Below are 21,223 nucleotides of genomic sequence, written 5' to 3'. Positions count from 1 at the left end.
CTCCCCCTCATGATACTCTCCTCGTATTATGAAGCCATTCATTCAAACTGCGCTTTTTTCAGAATAATTCGAAGAATCATGTATCTCTTAAAATAAATCCGTAATATTGATCAAGGTCTTCGAAGAATGTTTTAACGGGCTAGTACATATATGCAAAAGCAAAGTTACTTCAATATTCAGTTTGTAAGAATAAAGTGATTTCAATATCGTTTGTTATGCAATGTAACCGACCAATGAGAACGCAGCGCTGTCAACGGCTGCGTACTGTGTATTTCACATGAATGTTTGAATGCCGTTCCAATCGTTTCAAAATCATGTTTGGTTTTACAATAGAATCATCTCCTGAAAATACCTCCGAACGTTGAGTCACATAACTAATGTAATCATAGGAAATTTCTATGTGTGTCTCGATTGATGGAACCGCAAGTTGGTGGGGATTGAAAGAAATGGACTAAATCGAGCGAGTACGGCCGAACGTTGCCGATCCACCACTCGAGCGTATTCGGCTTCCACCTGAACTACATTCGCTGTTCTTCTCGGAAAGTGTCAACGTCGTGTTCGTTTTATGGTGCTTTCTGTTTCTTTCTTTTTATCAGTTTGTTAAACGTACGCGATCCTTACATATTCTTTAGTATTTCGGTGGTACTGTTAGAAATCGGTATTAAAAGAAAAGGTTAATCATGGCGGTAGCTAGCAGTGCTATGTATAATACGAGAGCGGTCGTTCCATCGTTCATGTCGTCAAACACATATTATGGTTACGTGCCGAATTTTAAAAAAGAGAACCAACTGAATCCTGTATTAGAACACGAGGAAGTTAGTGAAACGCCGGTACACAGTCCCTGTACTTATGACACAGCTATGGAAATTGACGAGGACGGATACGATTATTCTATGGCATCGCGCTATTTGAATAACGATTCCGTGATTCTAGAAGCATCAGCACAAAATCGATTGAAGGCTAGCGATCAGCAACAGCAGCGTCAAGAACAGGCGGCCCACAGCTACACGGATACGCTCCGACGGAGAAACCGGAAACGGAGCAACGGTGATCGCTACCCTGTCGACGATCCAAAAAAATTTCGCGAAGGTAGGAGAGAATTCGCAATATCATTATTTCGAATTTTTCCATGCGAGCGAGATTCGTTAATGTTTCTGTTTTTAATTCGAGTGACTATTCACACGAAACCTCGACCTCATCAATTCATATTTGTACGTGATTCGACTGGATCTTGTTAGAGGTCGTTGTATTTTCTTCTGTGCATATTTGAGCGGGAAAATACATACATGTTGGAATAAAAAGAAATGTATAATAAGAGAAATCTAAAAGTAGACCATTGGTAGGGTAGCAAGTAGCGATCAGTGGATAGGTATAATGAATAAACGATGATAGCGTTACATGTTTTACACTCCAAATTCACCAATTTGTAAATCAATTTCACCCTTTTGCAAATGGACTTCACCTTTTTGTAAATGAAAAAATTTCACCTTTTCGCAAATCAAATTCAATTTCTTGTAAATGACTTTCACCCTTTTGGAAATCAATTTCAACCTTTTGCAAATAAAGTATTAAGTAAGTTTTTGTAATAAAAATCAAATCAAATGTAAATTAATTTTATTTATTGAAAAAATGTACATCAGATACTTATTTAAAAGTAACTACCTATTCATTAACTTTGTAATGTATGAAAACTATGTGTAAATAGATATCTATATTCATTGTAGCCCCTTTTGGATTAATATATAATCTTGTAATATATAAATCCAATTGTGTTTCCCTCGCAATAATGACACCATTCATGTGTTGCTAAATAAATATATAGTTTAATCTAAATATACATGAATAATTAATTTTAAATATTCTCAATGGGTGAAATTGATTTGCAGAAGGTTGAATTTGATTTGAAAAGGGGAAATTGATTTGCAAAAGTGTAAAAATGATTTGCGAAAGGGTGAAATTCATTTGCAAAAGGGTAAATTTGGAGTGCGAAACCTATACCATACTTTCGATACTACATTATATCAACTAATATTGTAAATGTATGAATATTCGATTTACATCCCTATGGGGATAAGGTTTGTGTATTTACGTGTGACCACAGAGATTTTCATCCGATCCTGGCATTAAATTTATTTTGAAGCGTAATGCATCCTGTCATCTTCTGTACCATGGATAATGGTATGCAATGGAAAGCACAGGTGCTAATATTTTTTCATAAACTAATGACACTTAGTAAGTTTGGTCTTTTTTCTATGGTAAGGACATTATTTGCTGACAAAATGGATGACCTAGAATGTATCCAACCAAATTAGTCGATAAGTTTCTGGGTTTCCTTTCAGAGGCGGTGGTAACCACCACGCACACCATGGTACAAGAAATTCAAAGGACTATGGATTGGCCAAGGTGTCTTATGAGTCGGAACTATTGCATATAACCACTACTGACAACAAAACCATAGAACAACATGTTGCTGTAAGAAACAAGGGCTGCTGTTTGACAGCAGGTAACCATAATCTCTTAAGTAATACAGAACATTTATTGTCAAGCAATACATTGAAATCGCTTGAAAATAATGCTGAGTACGAAACAGCTTTATTTGAAACACATGGGTGCTCTATTTACCATTTCCAACGACTACAAACGCTTGATAATGATTGCACGGAGACAGAATTTTAATTAGGGTACATGACAATCGTTTCTAACATTTATATTTTTTGTATTCACATCAGAAGTTGTATATTTGTTACTCATAAGTATGTCGTTACATTGTACCATAAAGTTAAAAATAAATATTTACCTTTCTTAAGAGCTACAAAGTTTATTATAACTTAGATAATGCATGTTACGATTGATAAAAGATTTTTTGTCACATTCTCACTCTTAGGAGAAAGATATTGACGCACTATAAAGTATTAAAGTAAGTAAAAATATAATACCTAACGCAAAAAAAAAGCTTAGAATTCTAATGTATATAAAAATGGAATTTAACTATCGAGAATATTAAGGATATCGATTTCACAATCTGATGTTTGAGTAGAAACTAAGGGTCCAATTGCTTCGTCTTGACCTTGGTCATCATCTTCTTCATTGTTGGAGATCTACAAAGAACAATGATATTTTAATTATGTTTGGTAATACATGTTTCAAAGTTACATTTTACATACCTGTTTATTGCCAGAAGATTCAGGTCTCGACTGATCCGCTTCTGCCAAATCTTCATTATAACCAGATTTAATGGAAGATGTTAAAGGCAGAACGCGTGCAGAATCAATTGAAGATGTTCCCTATAGAGAATACATGAAGTATGAAATGAAACAGTTTCAAATATCTACTTGAATGCTAATAATAAAACTTACTGGCATATCTAAATGATCTAACAAAGCAGGGGACATTGAAGTTCTTGCTTGAGATGTCACAATTAATTCTGCAATGGACGAATGATTTTCTGCGCCCACATCCAATACTAGATCTATTTCGGAATCTTCGTCGCTAGATTGACAACTTTCGCTAGCAGTTTGATCAGTCGTTTCATTCTGTAAAAAAAAGTATTATGAATCTATACCGTGTCTCCAAAATGATGGTACAGATGTAGCATAGATATGCAAATATATTTGTAAAAATGAGCTAACCAATGGATTGTTCAAAGGTTGCATATCCTGCAAAGAACGCAGTGATCTCAGTAGACGAGGTCGTAGTCTGTTATCTTCGCTTATGTTTTTAATTTCTCTTAGTACAGTAAGTAAATAATCTGGCTGCTTTTTATTTACTGAAATTAGTAAGCTTAGGACTTCCCTCAGTTCCGGACTAGATAATACATATAAAAACGAATATACCTGAATGTTTAGAATATGAAGTAATTAATATACATAGTTGTACCGTGAATAATCATACCTTGAGTTTGGAAGTGGATGTTCATCATTTATAATGGATGGTAGTCGAAATGTTGAATGTGATTCTTCCCATAGATTGTCAACCTGTTGTTGAGATACTTCATTCGTTAAAATATTGCTACGTGTCACAGTATTTTCCCTCTCTTGCTGCTGCAAATTCGATGGTAATTGCAAATTCAAAGAATATTGCGCTTCTGCCACACTCAATGTAGGTAAAGGCAAATTATCAGCTCCTTGCTCTCGATTGCGTTTGTCTTTTCTTTAATTAAAATTTATCATACATGAAAGTCTAGTTATATAAATAGTTTATGTAACTACGTACATGAGAGAGGTATTGACGGTAGACATGGCATGTCCGGTGGACGTTGAATTTGTAACAGCACCTGTTGCAGCGTCAGTCACAGTTTTTGCATTCCCTGAGAGCAAGTTTTGTCTGGAATAACTGAAAATTTCAAATACAAGCAAATATCAATTTCTATGTACGATCATTTCCAATATACTCATACCATGCATTGCCAGGTAAAATGATTAATGTAGAAATATTGTAGAAAATGAAACTTCAAAAAAAAAAAAAGAAACCAAAACAAAATCGGAACAAGAAAAAGTGAAGCCTCAGTTATTGTCGTTGGAGCATATATTGTTAGTCAGAATTAAAATATTTCAATTCATTGAATTCTTCAACACGTTATTTTACATACCCATAGTTTACGTACCAATATACTATCCTCATTTAGTTTCATATTCACTAACCACTGGACTATAGAATTAAAATCAACGGTGATTTACGTGATATGGTATAAACGAGGGTAAGTAAGAACAAAGAGTGCACAGGTAGACTGTGAAGTTTATTATTTTATGCAATGATAAAACTAGATTTACACAAAAATGATAGATGGATGTACACGGTCTACTGATTATAATGTACCTAAATGTATTGAAAAAGTTATGTTCCCTTTTTTTTAACAACATCCGATTGAAAAAGAAAAGGACATTGATTAAAAAAACTGAATTTCATAAATGAAAAACCAAATCTTATATTGAATGATTACATGATGTAAAAACTCCAATTGGGTATACGATACAATTGTATCAATATAGATTACATTTCCACAGCACTAGGACAAATAATAGAAATCATATCAGGTAACCATACATGGACATTTCATTACCTTCTAAAATTATCCCAATAGTTGTTCGCTCTATTTCCAGGTGGTACTTGATTATTCAGTTGCTGTTGTTGATGTTGAGAATTAGCAGAAGTTGCTGTAGCATTGTGAGAGAATGCAGGAGAAGAGTTTGGTAATGACACCAAATTTGGTAGTGACGAACTTGGTGGCAATGTAGAATCTAATGTTTCACCAAGGTGATGAGCGTTACGACTTAAATTAGAATATTCATCATTATTTTCACTGTTATTACTTCGCTGTTGCAAGTGTGTTTGTCTCAATTGTGTTTGCAGCTGATTAATAGCTGTGCGCATGGCTTGTAATTCACGCTGTTGGGACCATAATAATTGACAACACTGTTGTATTGTAGTACCCATCATCTGAAGTTGTTGAGCTTGAGATCCTAACACTAATTGTCGATAATATTCAGAGGAACCTGAAAAGATCGCATACTCTTTATTCTTATACACTACAGACTTCTTAAGTTCCTTAACACTAAACCTACCACCACTGGTTAAAACGACCAGTTCCAGATTTTTTATTTTACAATTATTGAAATTATAAAAGTGATTTCATACGAAATGATTGTATAGATATCTTTAGTAGAGCACGCATTACAATAGGAGCCGCACAAAGTCTAAATAAAATCAATCTTGTTATGATTTATCTCTGATAAAAATTAAGGGAAAATGTACCAGTTACTTTTAAGGCTCGGTAGGTTTAGTGTTAATCTTTCTATCAATATATAACACCTCGAAAATTGTGATTCAGCTGACAAAGTATGTTCAATCTTAACATTTTCGAAAATAATCCAATTTATCTTTTTAAGTAGATTAGCCTTTACAATTTATTTAACAATTTTCAGTGCACTCCATATATCTTACCATGTTGCAATTGATTTAATGGGGGTGGTGGATATGTCCACCAATTTCCATTGAATCCATTCTCAATGGCCGTTGTCTGAGCGTTGTCCATTAAATTTTCTGTCGATACATCATCTACACTTTGCTCATTGGAACCTCCTATATGTTACAAGTCAGAAATTTGAAGTTTAAACGTAATGACGGTTTGCTGTGATGTACTTTACCTGTTACAGCGGAAGGAGGCCAAACATTAGCAGGGGTGCTTGTGCTACTAATATGGGAATTGGAACTTCTGTGGCTATTTAAATCAGTTGGTCCTCCTAAATCACGATTGACGCTAGACGAATGTGATGAATCCTATTACACCATAGAACAAAAGTGATATGAGTTTACATTAGAATTTTAGTTTATCTTCATGCGCAAAAGAAATATTTAGAAAGTACCTTTCGCATACGATCCTCAATTTGACGTATTTTTCCTTGAATTGGCAAAGCCTCTGAAAAACTGTTGTTATCCAATTTTTTATCGGAACTAGTTGATGTTGTAACTGACGGGGGAGGAGTCGGTATGGGAAAAACAGTTGTAGGATTAGAATGAGCTGTTGTCGTTGATGTTGAATTTGATGGTTGTTTCAATCGTTGTAATTCTATCCTAGTATTTTGCAACAAAGCAGATTGTTCGCGTAACTCTTGCGTAAAAGCCTGTAAAAAGAATTACGTGTAAACGCAATTTATTATGCACATGTAAATATTTATGATTTTACCTGAATTTCTTCAACGGTAGGCCTATTTTCTACGTTTTTAGCGTTTTCGTGACTCTTCTCGTCAACATCATTTTGTCGTTCGAACGTAATGTTCGTTCCATTTTCTTCTTCATTAGAATTTAAAGCAGATGCTATATCGCCGTTTAAATCTACTTCCGGTTCAGCGTCAGAATTTGTATCGAGACATTCACGAGCTCTCGTCACTTCATCCATTAATGCTGTTAAATGTGCAAGCTGTGCTTTCATAGCTTCTAGTTCAGCAGATTTATCCCTTATACAGTTTCTTGAACCTTCGAAACTCTAAAATATACAATTGACGGATGATAATGCATTCTATTTTGAATTACGACTATGTCATGAGAAATAGTATACTAACACAGCTACCCCTGTCAGACATTTCCATAGCTTGCAACTCTGCAACAATATGGTCCATGCGTTTTTTCTTTGTTTGAAGTTCAGCCAACTTTGCTGTTGCAGATTCCAGCTGATCAACATTCACAACAGGTAATGACGGGCTTATAGTGGGTACTTCATTTTGATTATCTTGTAAGAGAGATTGCTGAGCTTGGCGTGCTTCGTTTAGCTTCTCTGTAACACTTAATTGCATTCCAACCACACTAGCTTGATGTTTCATTAGTCGCGAAAGTTTCCTTTGCAACTCTTCTGCCTTGCGAAGTTTATTTTCTCTACTAAACTCGTTATTTTCATCTCCGTTTTCACCATTCTAGAACAGAAACCTTTGGATAGAATCTACCAATTTACAAACACAACTAAATATGCACGGATTTTGTAACAACCTCGAAGAACATTTCATGATTATCATATTGTTCCAGTAGTCTGGTTAACTTTCTTTCGCTATCATACAGATCTTCCAACATGGTGCCCAATTTCTCGTTTAGTGCTTGTGCTCTCTGAAATATGAAGTGCAGAGCTAGTTACTGAATTACATTATTATTGATTTTGTATGTACTTACAGGATCGGTGGACTGAACAAGAGAATCCATTAATGTTGATGTAACTCTGATACATTCTGTAATTTTATTTAAACGAGCTTCTACTTGACTTCTATCAGGCTGTAATAGATTAATGAAGATTTATTTGTATATTCATTAATATTAATTGGTTTTATAGTTTACCATTTTATCAACATTAGAAGGTTTTCTTCCTTCAAATTGTGAAGGTGATTGAGTTTGAGCATCTGTAGGTGGACCCATCTTTTGCCAATGTATAAGTTCCTCTGCACTGTAAGTGTATGGCCGCCCACAGGTATATGATGCTGCGTGATAAAGAAAATATGAATTAATTGAATTGTAGAAACCGGAAGTCGTAAGAGAATTTAAATATATACCAAATTCAGATATATCTTGGAAAGATGTCGATGGTACTGATGGAATTGATCTGGTATTACTGTTCTTTGTAATCCTTAAATGTTTCCTTTCACTAACCGGTTTCCAGTCAAGTTGATACTATTACATGTAATTATTAAATTAGACAAACTTTATTAGGTGTATAGAGAAATGATTTCTAGAAATGGTGAGTGAAATAATGTAACCCTACTGCCTCGAGGTAGAATTGTATCTGGATACGTATTCTTAGAGAGAACTTCCCCACCATTCAGCTATCTATTAATAGATTATCTTCTAAAATGCTATATACAGATGCAGCATAAAGTTTTCATTTACAAAGTTCAAATTACAGTGATTCAAGAAACCTATTATATTTAAACTTATAATGTTTTTTTAATAACATATAAAATACTTTTCACATGTTTACACAATAGTATGCAGATTAAATTCGAATAAAATTGTGTTTCGATACATTTAAATAAGATACAACGTTATTTAGTTTGTTTCAATAATTTAAAAAATATTGTAACATACAATAATTTAGATAGCAGTAAATACAATATATAATATTATGGAAATAAATATCTTTCATAAAAGAGAAAAAGCTAGAAATAACATATTTATTTTTTTTTTAATTTACCAAATTGTTAGTATGTTGAGCACATCCGTGAGAAGCGGAATGGTTTATGAATTGATTAGCAGCTGACCGTTCCCTATTTCTATCATTTCTTCTATTGCTTTTTGGAAGTGTGCCTGTATTCCGTAGACCATCTTTAAAGCCAGACGACATGGTTTTTCTTTGTGAATGTTCTGACACTGTTGGAGAAGTGTTTTTCTCGGTTCACTGGCTTTTCACAGTTAACCTTGCTCTCAGCCTTGCTACACAATTGTTACCGCGACATCAATTTAGAATTTAGTTATTAGAAAGAATATAATATTATTTACCTGTCTAAATCGATGGGCAAACTATGCAAGAAGATGCATGCCAGACAAATATTAAGTTGTAACTGAGTTACTTCTGGTTCCGTCAAATGCTACGAACGGGAAACGGGATAGCATTAAAAGTATAAATCGGTATTCACGAGGCTCTTACGTCAAAATACTTGGCAGGCTAATAAAAAGAATAGGATATACTATAAATAAGTTAGGGCATTGACGCATTTACAGCAACGATTATAAGAATATATCGATTGTCGTACAATTAAAATCACTTCCAGTCACTCGTATCTACGGCCATTTTTAAATACTGACATGTTTGGTTGCAAAACAAGACATGCGTTACCTTGCCATATTCAGGATTTTACTATATTCGATATTCGTGTAACAATCAATTGTTTTCCCCGCACTTTATTGGAAAAAAAACGAAAAAAAAGACTGAACCAATTATTCCTTACAGTCCTCTATTTATTCGATGATTATTTTCATTCTATTCTAAATATCATTCCAGAAAACTTTTAAAGAAAATCCTACATATTATTCATAACAAATTTAACAAAAATATAATCACAACAGCATATATATATATAGTAATTTATCATTTCCTTAATTTTAAATTACATTCGTACATATAATTATCTCGTAGAAACGCGTACGTCAATAATATATGGATTTAACCCCCCCCATTTTCTAAGATATATTTCATTGATATTTTCTTCAACCTATCAAGGCAAATGTCAAATCATTAGGGGTATTACATATGTGTATATGTATATATATGTACATGTATATCTATATATATTAATTTACAATTCTAGTGTGACGTTCGCTGTGTATACATCTATGTAACTAACAAATGATTACTACAGACTTAGTAAGCCTGAAATAGTGAAATGAAATCACAGCAAATCACAGGCAGGGTATAAAAATAGACATAACATTCTTACAGACTTTCATACTTTCATCACTCCTATATCTCGTTCGTGCTTTCATGTGCTTTCATGCTTCGAGATCACTGCATTACCAACCATGGACCTACTTGAAAATTTCTTCGAATATATCATAGTTCGGTAAGGTAATCGAAGGTTCCGAAATGTCATAAGGTGCGTAATCTATTCTTTTATCTAGTTCGTGGTAACAATCACGAGGCGGTACGTGGCGTCACCTTACTAGCGATCGGAAGAATTAATCTGAGCGCAACGCTGCACCATACTACTTTGTGTAGAAGGAACGCTTGTGTTTCGCGCCAATAGTCTGAGGGGTTAATAATAAATAAACCGATTCCGTCATATGTTACGTTACTCCAACATGCTTTACATCGAGTACATAGAATCTAGGCAGTGTCTATGATAACACCACGTACATCTCGATGGTGTTGCATGTACACGCGGCTGGTTGCGTTGCTCCCTTGTACTGCTCGCGAGACATATATACAACCGATCCGCGCAGATCCTTGAATTGTAAAAAAAAGAGAGAGAGAGTCAAGTAAAGGTTGAATACTAAGCGCAACAAGGTATCTGGTATATTGGCGTCGACGATCCCCGCGGATCGTCGTTGTTATCGTTCGCCGTATGTTCTTATTGCGTCGAAACGCACAGTACTGTACATTTTCGTTTGAAACCAGTTTACCCGGGCGCAGCACAGCGGGACAGCGGGTGTGTACTAGTGGCTACATTTACTGTGTGTGTGCAAGTGCATGCTGTGCAGCTTCCTTCGGGTTTACTTGGATTTATCTACCGACGCCGTGAAATGCTGACAAGCTGGCGACATGAATGCGGCAGTATAGTTCATACGGACACACCGCACGGTCCCTGTGAGTACTATTCTTCTCATACATCTTCCATTATCCTTTCTGTCTAACTAGCGTGTACACAAAACATTGGAGGTTATACCCCGTATGGTCAACGTTTGAAGTTCACGTAGGATCGAATAGGTAGAAAGTTGGATACGCAGTATACCAGAAGCTACGATGTTTATACTTATTCGTGTCAGTAATTTGCCTTCAGAAAAATTCTGTTATCCTGTTTAAATATTTTTCGCGCGACTGAAATGTGTATGTATCGGGATTTTTTTCGTCTGTTGACATCAGAATCTTTCGGTATATGTATACTGTATACACACCGAAGGCCACTTTCTGAATAAATGCCTTGGGCACTGTGGCAGCAATTACCGAGAAAATGTCAATCCTACCGGAACAGAATTAATTTACATAATAGATATACAAGATTTCGCAGGATATTTTGTATTATTATTCGCGAACGTTATGCATTGAAATTTTTTTAATTGTTTCTTAAAGCGCTTGGATGTTATGAAGATAGAAATAATCAAAGAGAAGGTCGTTAAAACATTTTAGCAGAACAGAATGAATTAAAAAGATATATGTACATGCAAGACTTCGCAGGATATTTTGTATTTTTATTCGCGAACATTATGCATTGAAATTTTTTAAATTGTGTTTTAAAGCGCTTAGAAGTTATCAAAATAGAAAGAAAGAAAAAAAGAAAAGGTTAAAACGTTTTAATGGTATTTTGTCGGCAGAGATGCACAGGGGCGGGAGGGTGGAAAGTGAAATAAATTATTTCAGACCTATGAACACTACAATGAGGTTCTGTATATGTATAGTAAATCGTTAGATCATAGGTATATATTTTAATTTAAATACTATAGATTAATCAACAGAAATTTGCACTGTTTGCTTAGCATGTCACGAGTACGTATTTGGAACATTCGTACTATGATTTAGCGATCTCCTTTCACTGCGCCAGGTAGGAATGAGTCACTGATGAAGTATTTACTATACACACACGGTATTTCCCGACGGATAATAAATAACACGACGATCTTTCAAGAAATTCTGTTTAGCCGAAAATAACTTTCACTCGTAGACAATTTTGCAGGATTTCAACTCCACCGTTTTTAGATCGCGACCGATTTTAATTGAACGTTCGTTGCGGGTGTCTCGGGAAATTAAGTTAGAGGACTTCGTGCCGGTAAATACGATAACATGAATTAAAGACAATTGCTCTTGACACAGATCAGATACCGCGGACATTCCCACGCTGTTTCTAAATTTTGCGATGATATTATTCAGAGGCAGCTCGGTGAAATTTTATATCGTTTGCTATAGCTTTACGTTACAACACATTACACACTACCGTGCTAACAGATTACGATACCAACAAAGCATGACATAAGGAAGATGATGCAGTTATTTTTGCTCGTGGTCTCGTCTGAATAGTAAATGTTTAGATACATGTTGATCGATGAACGAATAACCATTAACATCCTACGTAATTCAAGCAACTTATTTAACAGAAACAGAGTGGTCGTAACAGTTATTACGTCTTTAAACGTTTATCTACAGTTTATTTACAATCGTGATTACATATTTAGTGACGACTTGGAAGTTTTTGATTAATTTCAAGGCATTCTGTAATTTATTTTGCATTATTTGTGATGTACGATTGATTATCAACCTTTTTGTATATCATCATATTTTTCTGGAAGATTTCGTTAAAAAGCAAAAGAAATATTAACGAAGTTTTAATCCGAAGTTTTCGTCCTATTTACCGGACACAAGAAATTTCTGATCAAAAATTAATTCATTAATTTTCTTTTATGCCGTAGCACAATGAAAACATTATTTTATTATCCTCTGGTGATCTGCATTTTCTCTATAATCGGAAACGAAAAATTGCGTTGTCTCGGGAAATAAGATTTTTAATATAATATTTTTAATTTATACACGAAGGAGAAACATCAAATTTATTTTTCAAAATAAAGTAACACTAGGTACTTACTTCATGTTATTTTTATTTAAAAAAAAAGTAAAGTAAAAAAAGAACTGGTACCTTTACCCCATGTGCGTTGAGAAATCGATTTTCCTCGTGTTGGTTTTTCATGGATCCGAAATTTTCTGCAAAGTGAAGTGTTCGCGCGAACGTCTTTGTGCTTGGCTACTTGTTGCATAATGCATCGATCATGCTGACCCGATGGAGCCGCCTCTCCATAGTGTCTTCGGTGCGTTCTCTTCCGCGGCGCATCATAAGGACCAAATTTGGTCGGCCTGGTCCGCGAGACACCCGGTATATGCGCCGCGTGTGTCCACACATGCACACGCGAAAAGTCGATACGTTTCGTTTCTTTCATTCAGCAATATGGACTTGCTGACCTTGTCATAATTTCACCCCGAATTAATCGATAGCACTGGTAGCGTGTAACGTTAAACATGAGGATCGATCTACGCCACCGTCCATCCACTTCTCGCCTATATTCGGGCCACGAAAGTGAAACTAAAGTTCAAGAAAGCCGGCTTTCCACTGTTTGCGTCGGTCGGCGTCGGATGGACGGATCTGCTTAATATTAGATGTGACGACGTTCGAACGATTGTTAGAGTTATTGGATTGCCAAGCTGAGCAATGCCATTAAAGTTTCATTGCAATATTAAATGAAATGTGCTCAGCTCCCTCGGACAAGGCGGTTTCGAATTATATGTATGCCGATCCTGTTCTCCAACTACTATTTCTACATTCGTTTCGAATCAACTTGCATAGAATTCAAAATGTATAATTATGGCCTTAGCCTGGTTTTGTACGAAACAAGACAAGAGTATGTACCAGGCTTCATGAAATAATTATACTTTGCCAATTCACTATTTGTTATGAACACTTGGAAAGTTTATAATTACATTGGACTAAGAATTTTCCGTGTTTTCAAGTGTTGATAGCAACAATAATGAGTTAGCAAGGTATAATTATATCATGAAGTTCACTTCTGTTGTCTTATTTTCTGCAAAATCATTCATTGTTTCCAAATTATTACGAGTAGGGTACAAAGGTAGGTAGAAGGTACAAGTTTTGTTGCGGAGACTTACAATAGTAACAAAATATTTTTAATTCCATTGATGTGTGGATGTACGATTGCCAATGACGATTCGCAGTATTTCTCTAGGAACATTGCTCTAGTCATTGGTGCAAATGGGGTAACACGGAATCAATTGTTCACCACGTGAGCAGCATATGTTGCAGAGCGTTGGCCAGCTTTTCATTTCGTTGTCCCAATTTCTTCAAGTTATTTCGGTAAAGAATGGGAACGGTTTTTGTTCAGCCCCTACAAATTTTAGCGGATGCCATTAAAATCCGCTTGGCAAAAATCCTTCCGTGCACTCGATTATGAATCCGCTTTGCGGCTTTTCACTATTTATCGCGTCGCCGCCGTGCCAAAATTGATCCTATCGAGGACTACACTGGTGGACAAAATGATAAGGCACCGTTGTACATACACACACAAAATTTCATATATTATAGAGTTCATATATTATAGTTATATATGTGTAGCATATATTATAGAGTTTCATATATTATAAGAATTATATTCACGGATGAAAAGGAACTAAATTTGGATAGTCCAGATGGATACAAGTACTATTTCCATGATTTAAGAAAGGAACAAAAGGTTTTAAGTCGTCGACAATGTGGCGGCGGTACAGTAATGATATGGGGAGGAATCGGGTATAGAGGAAAAATGGAAATAAAATTTATTCAAGGCCGTATGAATAGTGCTGGCTACTTAAATTTAATTAAAGAGCAAATTGGAACATATGCTCGCAGAATTGCTGGCAGTAAATATATATTTCAGCAAGATAATGCAGCTGTGCATACTGCTCGCATAGCAGAAAATTATTTTGAAGTGGAAAATATAAAGGTTTTAAATTGGCCTGCAAGGCCTCCTAGCCTAAACATTATCGAGAACGTTTGGGGAAGACTGTCAAGAATATTATACGAAGGTGGAAAGCAGTACAGTACAGTATCCGAATTGAAATCAGCAATTTTAGAAACTTGGGAAAGTATACATCAAAATGATATAAAAAATCTATATAGAAGTTTACCAAGAAGAATGATTGAAGTGGTACAACGTAAAGGGCAGTCCACGCATTACTAAAACTGCCAAAAATTGTGTAATTTTGTTGAATTCTAACACTTTTCTTATTTTATATTCAAAGTGTCTTATCATTTTGCCCACGCTAAAAGTCAATTTTTGTAGAAATAATAAATGGTTTGAACGAGTTATTTAATTTTTATTAGGTATATCATATAAAAGTTAGTACCTTATTTTCTACGTGTATATATGTACAAATGAATGTTCATTGCTAAAAACCTTGAGGTGCCTTATCATTTTGACCACCAGTGTACCTACTTGGATGAACTGCGAGAGAAATGTTACTAGGGTACTTCTGCTTCATCAATGATCTTTCACGAAAGAAGCAGTCGTCGATGATCCCAAAAATTTCGAAACAGTTGAAGTAACAGTTACGAAGAAATATTATTTTCATAGTTCGCATTAGGGATGGGCGAGTACCCGAAATTTTCGAGTACCCGAGCATCAGGTCGGGTTTTGATGACTCGGGTCGGGTCGGGAACAAAATTTATATTATTCGAAGAAAGGAGAAACAATACCCCATAATTCTGGGTACTCGCGGATCACGAATTTTCGGGTCCCGAGCCGAACCCGAATTTCTGAATACCTGCGCACCTCTAGTTCACTTTTTTCGGTTTATAATCACGTCATTCATGACACGCAACGCGATTACATATACAAGTGGATACACGATTTAGCGATTGATTGCTTGCTTGATATTGATTGATCGCTTAATCTCGCTCTTCAACGCTTACTCATTATCATCTGACCTTGTGTTCTGATAGAGATGACAATGTGTCAACTTAAATTCACGGGACAGATATGAAACTTTGGGAAGTTGAATTTATAAATTTCATTATATTATACATTAGGAGTCAAATACACATTTATTTCTTCGTTCCTTGAAGAATTGTATATGTATAATTGAAAATAATAGATCGACATCCTCAAATTTCTTCAATTACACCCACTCGTTTTTGTCACGAACGAAAAAAATTTTACTTTTCATGTGAATCACGAAAATTCAACCAATTAGAAACATGATTACAAAAAGTTTCAATAAATTTTATCATAACACAGGGGTGTACAATGTTCGCGGAACAAAATCTGCAACGAACGCATAAATAAATCGGTAGCTCAATTATAATGTATTGATATACTAGTAATAATAAATAATTTGGCTTTAATTAAATGTAATTATACCAGTCACAATATAGAAAATTGGAATATTTCAATTGAAATACCGAAAGATAATGTATGATCGTATTCATTTAATGCGTCACGGACTTTATTGGTTTCAGTTCTGAGAATATCGCGCGTGCGATTTTCATTTGTATTGTTTATGTGTCAACATGAAACATTTTAGTAGAAGGCAATTCAATATTTAAATGATTGCATCCCGATGAAATTGATTCACATGCAGAAAACGTATGCGTTCGTGTGTAATCTGTTCCGACGTGATCCGCGCATATGCATGTCACACAGCGCAGACAATCGAAATGTTTGAACAGCGTCAGTTGAAAAAACACTATTTCGTCCGGAACCAACACGCGTTTTTAAAATGAAATACGCCGATATCGTTTATTTCCGTTCTCGATGTTTATCGTTGATCAAATATTTGATAGCTTGAGAGCAATATTGCAATAACAAACCGATTATTTAATAGCACATCAAAATATACAGGAAATATTATACATATAGTAATTAAAAAATGTTCGGATTCGTTGCAAGACATAGGAGCCAAATAAAAATTGTATTCTTCTTTAAATTATCCTACGAAGCTGAAACTGACCCATTGATATTTTTAACATGCCCACTGCTCTAAATTGTACGTACCCATTTTTCTCTTAACTGCATAAAATCCGCAGTCTAGTAATTAGTAATATACAGTATATGTAGAATGTATACATAGTTTGAATTGTGAAATTATTCTTTCTGTGAACAATGCGTGAAACGTACATAGCTGCTGTATTAAATCGACCTGTTCTATCTGATTCGAAATACATATAATACATACATACTACGAAATACAGATAAAATGATTTCCAGCTAATCGCGCTTGTAATGTCAGTCTTTTGATTTCGTTCTCGGCACGATATCATTCTTCGTAAATGATTGATAATATGATTGGATTGTTCTTTATCGAGAATTCGTGTATGAATGTCCATAGTTCGTTCGCTTAGCGGGTTAGCGTGTACCTATGAAACGAGGGACCAATTAACGAAATTAGAAGTGGGTTGTAATTTTCCGTATTCACTCTATATGATTTTATGTAATAAAGCTTTTTCCACGTAAGGCGCGGCATCGTATGAGTCTTGTCAACACATCCAACACTGTCCCCGACTGCAAACACGAAACCCTGACCGTAAATACACTACCACACCCTTCGTGTACGCACCCAAAAGGGCCACTCCTTCTTGTTACACGATTCATCCGACTGAACTGTTTTCAAGCCTGATTCGACATGCGATTTCATCCATATACCAATTACTAGGAGAAATCAACTTTTTCCGAGATTCTTATTCTATTTTGAGGGGTAAACCACCATACAATCCTCCAAAATTTGATTTTCTGCCTGAAGTGACAGTTTGAAGAGTCAAATGTAAAAAGTTTGAAATATACAGTGACCCGAATTAATATTCGGACGCTCTAAAAAAGACGATAACTTCTTTAATATACATAGTACTATACGATTTGAACTTCCTTGGGAAGCTAGAGCAATTAGTTTACTACAGGATATGTGAAAAGAAATTTTTTCAAAAATTGCAATTGATCGGAACTGTAGAAAAAATACTAAAAGCTGCATTTTATAACTTCTTTATGTGGGCCTATATTGAAAATTTAAAAAATACGTTTTTTAGATCTGTATCAATTAAACATATTCTGAAAATTTCGTCAAAGCAGATTTACACGATTTTCGGCCTATATCTAACAATAAGAATTGTTACATCTTTCAATGCCTGTCGTTTTTTCCCGCATCAACCGATTTCGATGAAAATTTCACAGTGCATATAATTAACACACACCTACAAAACGTACTTCTTTAATTTTCAATATAGGCCCACATAAAAAAGTTGTAAAATGCAATTTTTAGTATTTTTTCTACAATTCCGATCAATTGCTATTTTTGAAAAAAATTCTTTTCACATCCTGTAGTAAACTAATTGCTCTAGCTTCCCAAGAAAGTTCAAATCGTATAGTACGATATTAAAAAAGTTATCGTGTTTTTTAGAGCGTTCGAATATTAGTTCTAGTAACTGTATATGTATGAATATTATTTAGTTTGCAAATTATTGAGCCGAACGTATATTCGTGTAGATATGGGTGTGCGCGCCACTTCGGACGCGTTTATCTTGAAACGACACTTTTGAGAACCGCGTTATCATTATTATACATATGTATTATGTATGCTTTAAACTTTAAACCGGTTGGGTAGAGGTATAGTTTTGTACGCAGTTTTACATGACGCAAATGCACATTTGCAGACTGGTTATTATACAAAATAGTATACATTGGTACACATAGAGTGGGTGTACAAAGTACTCGTACGCCTTTGAAAAACGAAAAACTTTTTCAAAATTGGACCCAACAGCTTGAGGAAAGAAAAAGGACGTTTATACATTTTTTATCTGTGCCTGTAATGAAAATTTAAAAGGTGTCTTTTGCAGGTCTATGTAAGTTCTATAAGTATACAAAGTTTCCTCGAAATCGATCAAGGTTGTTATGAAATATAACTGATTGAAAATAGCAGAAATTGCAAAATTCAAAGACTTTTACATCTTACGATTCCCATAGTTTTGTTACGCGACAACCGATTTCAATGAAACAATTAAAAAAATTTGCATAACAGGCACGGATAAAAAATTTTAAAATCGTGACCTTTACTTGTTCCTCCCTTTTAATTTCCTCAAGCTATTGAGTCTAGTTTCGAAAAAATTATTCGTTTTTAAAAAGCGTACGAATTCTTTGTACAACTCTCCGCCCGACCATTGGTTCACGTTTTTTCGAGCGTTATATGTAAGAGTTTCGTCGTGGCCCAGTCTTACCAAGCCTCAAACGTAACTGGTACATGTTCCCTTAAAAAAATGACAAGATTGATTTTATTTAGACTTTGTGCGGCTCCTATTGAAATACGTGCACTACTAAAGATATCTATACAATCGTTTCTTATGAAATCAGTTTTATTACTTTTCTAATTGTAAAATAAAAAACCTGGAACCGGCCATTTTGATCGGTGTTGGTAGGTTCAGCGTTAAAACTATATTTTCGCCTGCGCGTGACATCCTTCATATACACAAAGTTCCTCGAGGTAACAGTAAATACTAATGAATTATTTTATACGGAACCTTCATCAATGGTGTAGAATTGTGAAAAAAGGAAATTCTCAAGAGAGATTATCACGGTTCAAGATTATCGTGGTCGTAAAGTAGTTTCGTTTCACTTGTTACTTCTATCATGATGAAGCCACTCCCTCGAGAATGTTTTCAAAGTCAAAGGAACGCGAATCGATAATTCGTGTCTCTTCCCGTCCTTTTACCTTCGGCTATCGGTCGAAATATGTATATTCAAATTACCTGTGGAATTTAATACCTATGATATCAGATAGAAACGGAAACAGTGAAAGAAGGGTATACACAGAGGAGGTGTGTCTCTCTTTACGTCGATTTTTATCGATGCCTCGTAAGTGTACTCTAGAGGGTTGACATTTTCACTGGTTCTAAAGTGTAACGGCCTTAGAAGTTCCAACAATTTATCACTGTTGAAGGGCAACATCGGATAGTAAAGGTTTCAGCGCATAAGCTGCTTATAATTTTGGCTGTCACGGTAATAGGCTCATCGAACCATCCGAAATCGATAAATTTCAATTACCGGATGACCCCTTGATCGTTTCCACAAACGATCGATTTCTTTCTGTTATACATACCCATATGGTATTCCATGCTACTTTCAATGTTATAGACCACCATGTATTATTCTATATAAGCAATCTTCAACCGATATGTCGATCGAGATTCAATGAATGCCTTATAACGCTTCTTATTTCATCTTTAATAACCAACGGTGAGGTTGATAGTACCATCGCAGTAACGCAATAATAACACTGCTCAACAACTCCGCGGTTCGATAACCAATAGACAACTCCTACAGATTTTGGAAGAAGGGTTTCGGGGGAAATTAAAAAAGATATTAGCTGAAGACGGAGAGGGAGAGGGGTGGATGGCAAAGTTACATCGAGAGAGAAAGGAAAGCAGGATGGGGGGGGGGAAGTGTGAATGAGAGAGGGAGGGAAGAAAAGAAAAAAGGGAAAGAGTGGAAGGATGAGAGTGTGGGAAAGAAAAAAAAGGAGAGAAAGAATTATAAAGGGAACGGGATCCCTTTGTAACCCGTGAGGGAACAAAAATAAATATGTAATATTTAAAAGAATATTTAAAAGAACACTCAGTTCTTAAGAAAATTTAAGAAAAGTCAAATTTTCAACTTTAACCATTTTTTTGGAACGATTTTGTCGATTTTCCCAAAAGCGATTTCGAGATTCGTGTTTGGACTTGTCTATTTGCTATGAAAACGTAAAGAAAGCTACAGTTTGTTGAATGGCGTAAGTTTCAGGCGCGACGTTAACGAGGCAACTGTAATTTACGATGCAGAGAATTTCTGCACAGAGCGAACAAGCCATAATTGTTCATATAACGCTCCATTTTCGAGAAACTCCGACCGGAATGTTATGTGTTCGTCTATTATATGAACCATTTACAACGATTGTGGCTGCAAACGTGAATAAGGCACGCACATGTTCATGCATAACGCTGAGTTTCTCAAAAGCGAAGTGCTCTTTGAAAAAAATATTAGGTCGGACCTTCGATTTACTTTTTCATTGGGATTCCAATAACGGGATGCGCTGTACCGATCAATTCAAAGCTTAGCAAGTTGAATTCAAACTCATTCTGACATTACCTGTGACACGCTAACCGCCTGATCGGCCACGTATCGGCCCGTATTTAATCGGCTTTAGAAATTCATTTTTATCGAGACATTTTCTTACGACTCTTAGAATGAGACAGGATTAAAATCCAATTAATTTTTTCATTTCCAGCTTAATCATTAAACCACTTTGATTTCGAGGAAAATTTTCGATCTTCGGCACTCAATCCCTCGGGGACGACATCGGTACATCATACATACTGACTGTAACAATATTTCAAAATTGATTATACTCGGTCGAATTATCAGACACGATACACTTTATCATTGATTATCTAGAATTTGTGAACATGGTTCTGAAAAATATCAAAGAGTCTGAATCACCAACAGATTACAGCAACATCGTAGAGAAGGAAAATGACGA

The 21,223-nt window shown here is 35.3% G+C and overlaps 3 protein-coding genes across 7 annotated transcripts in view; 2 read left to right on the top strand and 1 right to left on the bottom strand.

Annotated features, from left to right (window-relative positions):
- Window positions 1-277: 277 nt before the first annotated feature.
- On the top strand, window positions 278-2,806 carry LOC143207105 (uncharacterized). Of its 2 annotated transcripts, XR_013008613.1 has the most exons (3): window positions 282-1,089; window positions 2,102-2,198; window positions 2,340-2,357. XR_013008613.1 is itself a non-coding variant. In XM_076420193.1 (2 exons), the coding sequence occupies exons 1-2, from the start codon at window positions 681-683 to the stop codon at window positions 2,674-2,676; spliced, it is 744 nt and encodes a 247-aa protein (XP_076276308.1). In that variant the 5' UTR covers window positions 278-680; the 3' UTR covers window positions 2,677-2,806. The 2 variants fall into 2 exon arrangements, 1 of the variants encoding a protein (XP_076276308.1); XM_076420193.1 differs by lacking the exon at window positions 2,102-2,198 and having other exon boundaries at window positions 278-1,089; window positions 2,342-2,806.
- Window positions 2,807-2,958: 152 nt separating this feature from the next.
- On the bottom strand, window positions 2,959-9,279 carry Cmb (combover). Its single transcript, XM_076420182.1, has 18 exons — window positions 8,974-9,279; window positions 8,669-8,907; window positions 8,031-8,148; window positions 7,819-7,958; window positions 7,657-7,755; window positions 7,480-7,593; window positions 7,059-7,406; window positions 6,683-6,982; window positions 6,363-6,620; window positions 6,144-6,276; window positions 5,941-6,078; window positions 5,060-5,492; window positions 4,213-4,332; window positions 3,892-4,149; window positions 3,630-3,804; window positions 3,357-3,533; window positions 3,165-3,284; window positions 2,959-3,098 (listed from the first exon to the last, which is right to left on the bottom strand). The coding sequence occupies exons 2-18, from the start codon at window positions 8,816-8,818 to the stop codon at window positions 2,985-2,987; spliced, it is 3,195 nt and encodes a 1,064-aa protein (XP_076276297.1). The 5' UTR covers window positions 8,819-8,907; window positions 8,974-9,279; the 3' UTR covers window positions 2,959-2,984.
- Window positions 9,280-10,184: 905 nt separating this feature from the next.
- The window catches only part of Atp8a (ATPase phospholipid transporting 8A1), a 41,159-nt gene continuing 30,120 nt past the window's right edge, over window positions 10,185-21,223 (top strand). For 2 of the 4 annotated variants that reach the window (XM_076420164.1, XM_076420168.1), the window contains exon 1: window positions 10,186-10,777. The gene's annotated coding sequence lies outside the window, so the exon portion shown is untranslated. Of the gene's footprint in view, window positions 10,778-21,223 lie in introns of all 4 variants that reach the window. The other 2 variants (XM_076420167.1, XM_076420166.1) reach the window with 2 other exon arrangements.

Source organism: Lasioglossum baleicum, chromosome 3 (genome assembly GCF_051020765.1).
Source record: "Lasioglossum baleicum chromosome 3, iyLasBale1, whole genome shotgun sequence".
Taxonomy (NCBI): Eukaryota; Metazoa; Arthropoda; class Insecta; order Hymenoptera; family Halictidae; genus Lasioglossum; species Lasioglossum baleicum.
Note: the sequence above shows the minus strand (reverse complement) of the source record. Positions and strands in the feature narration are given on the sequence as shown.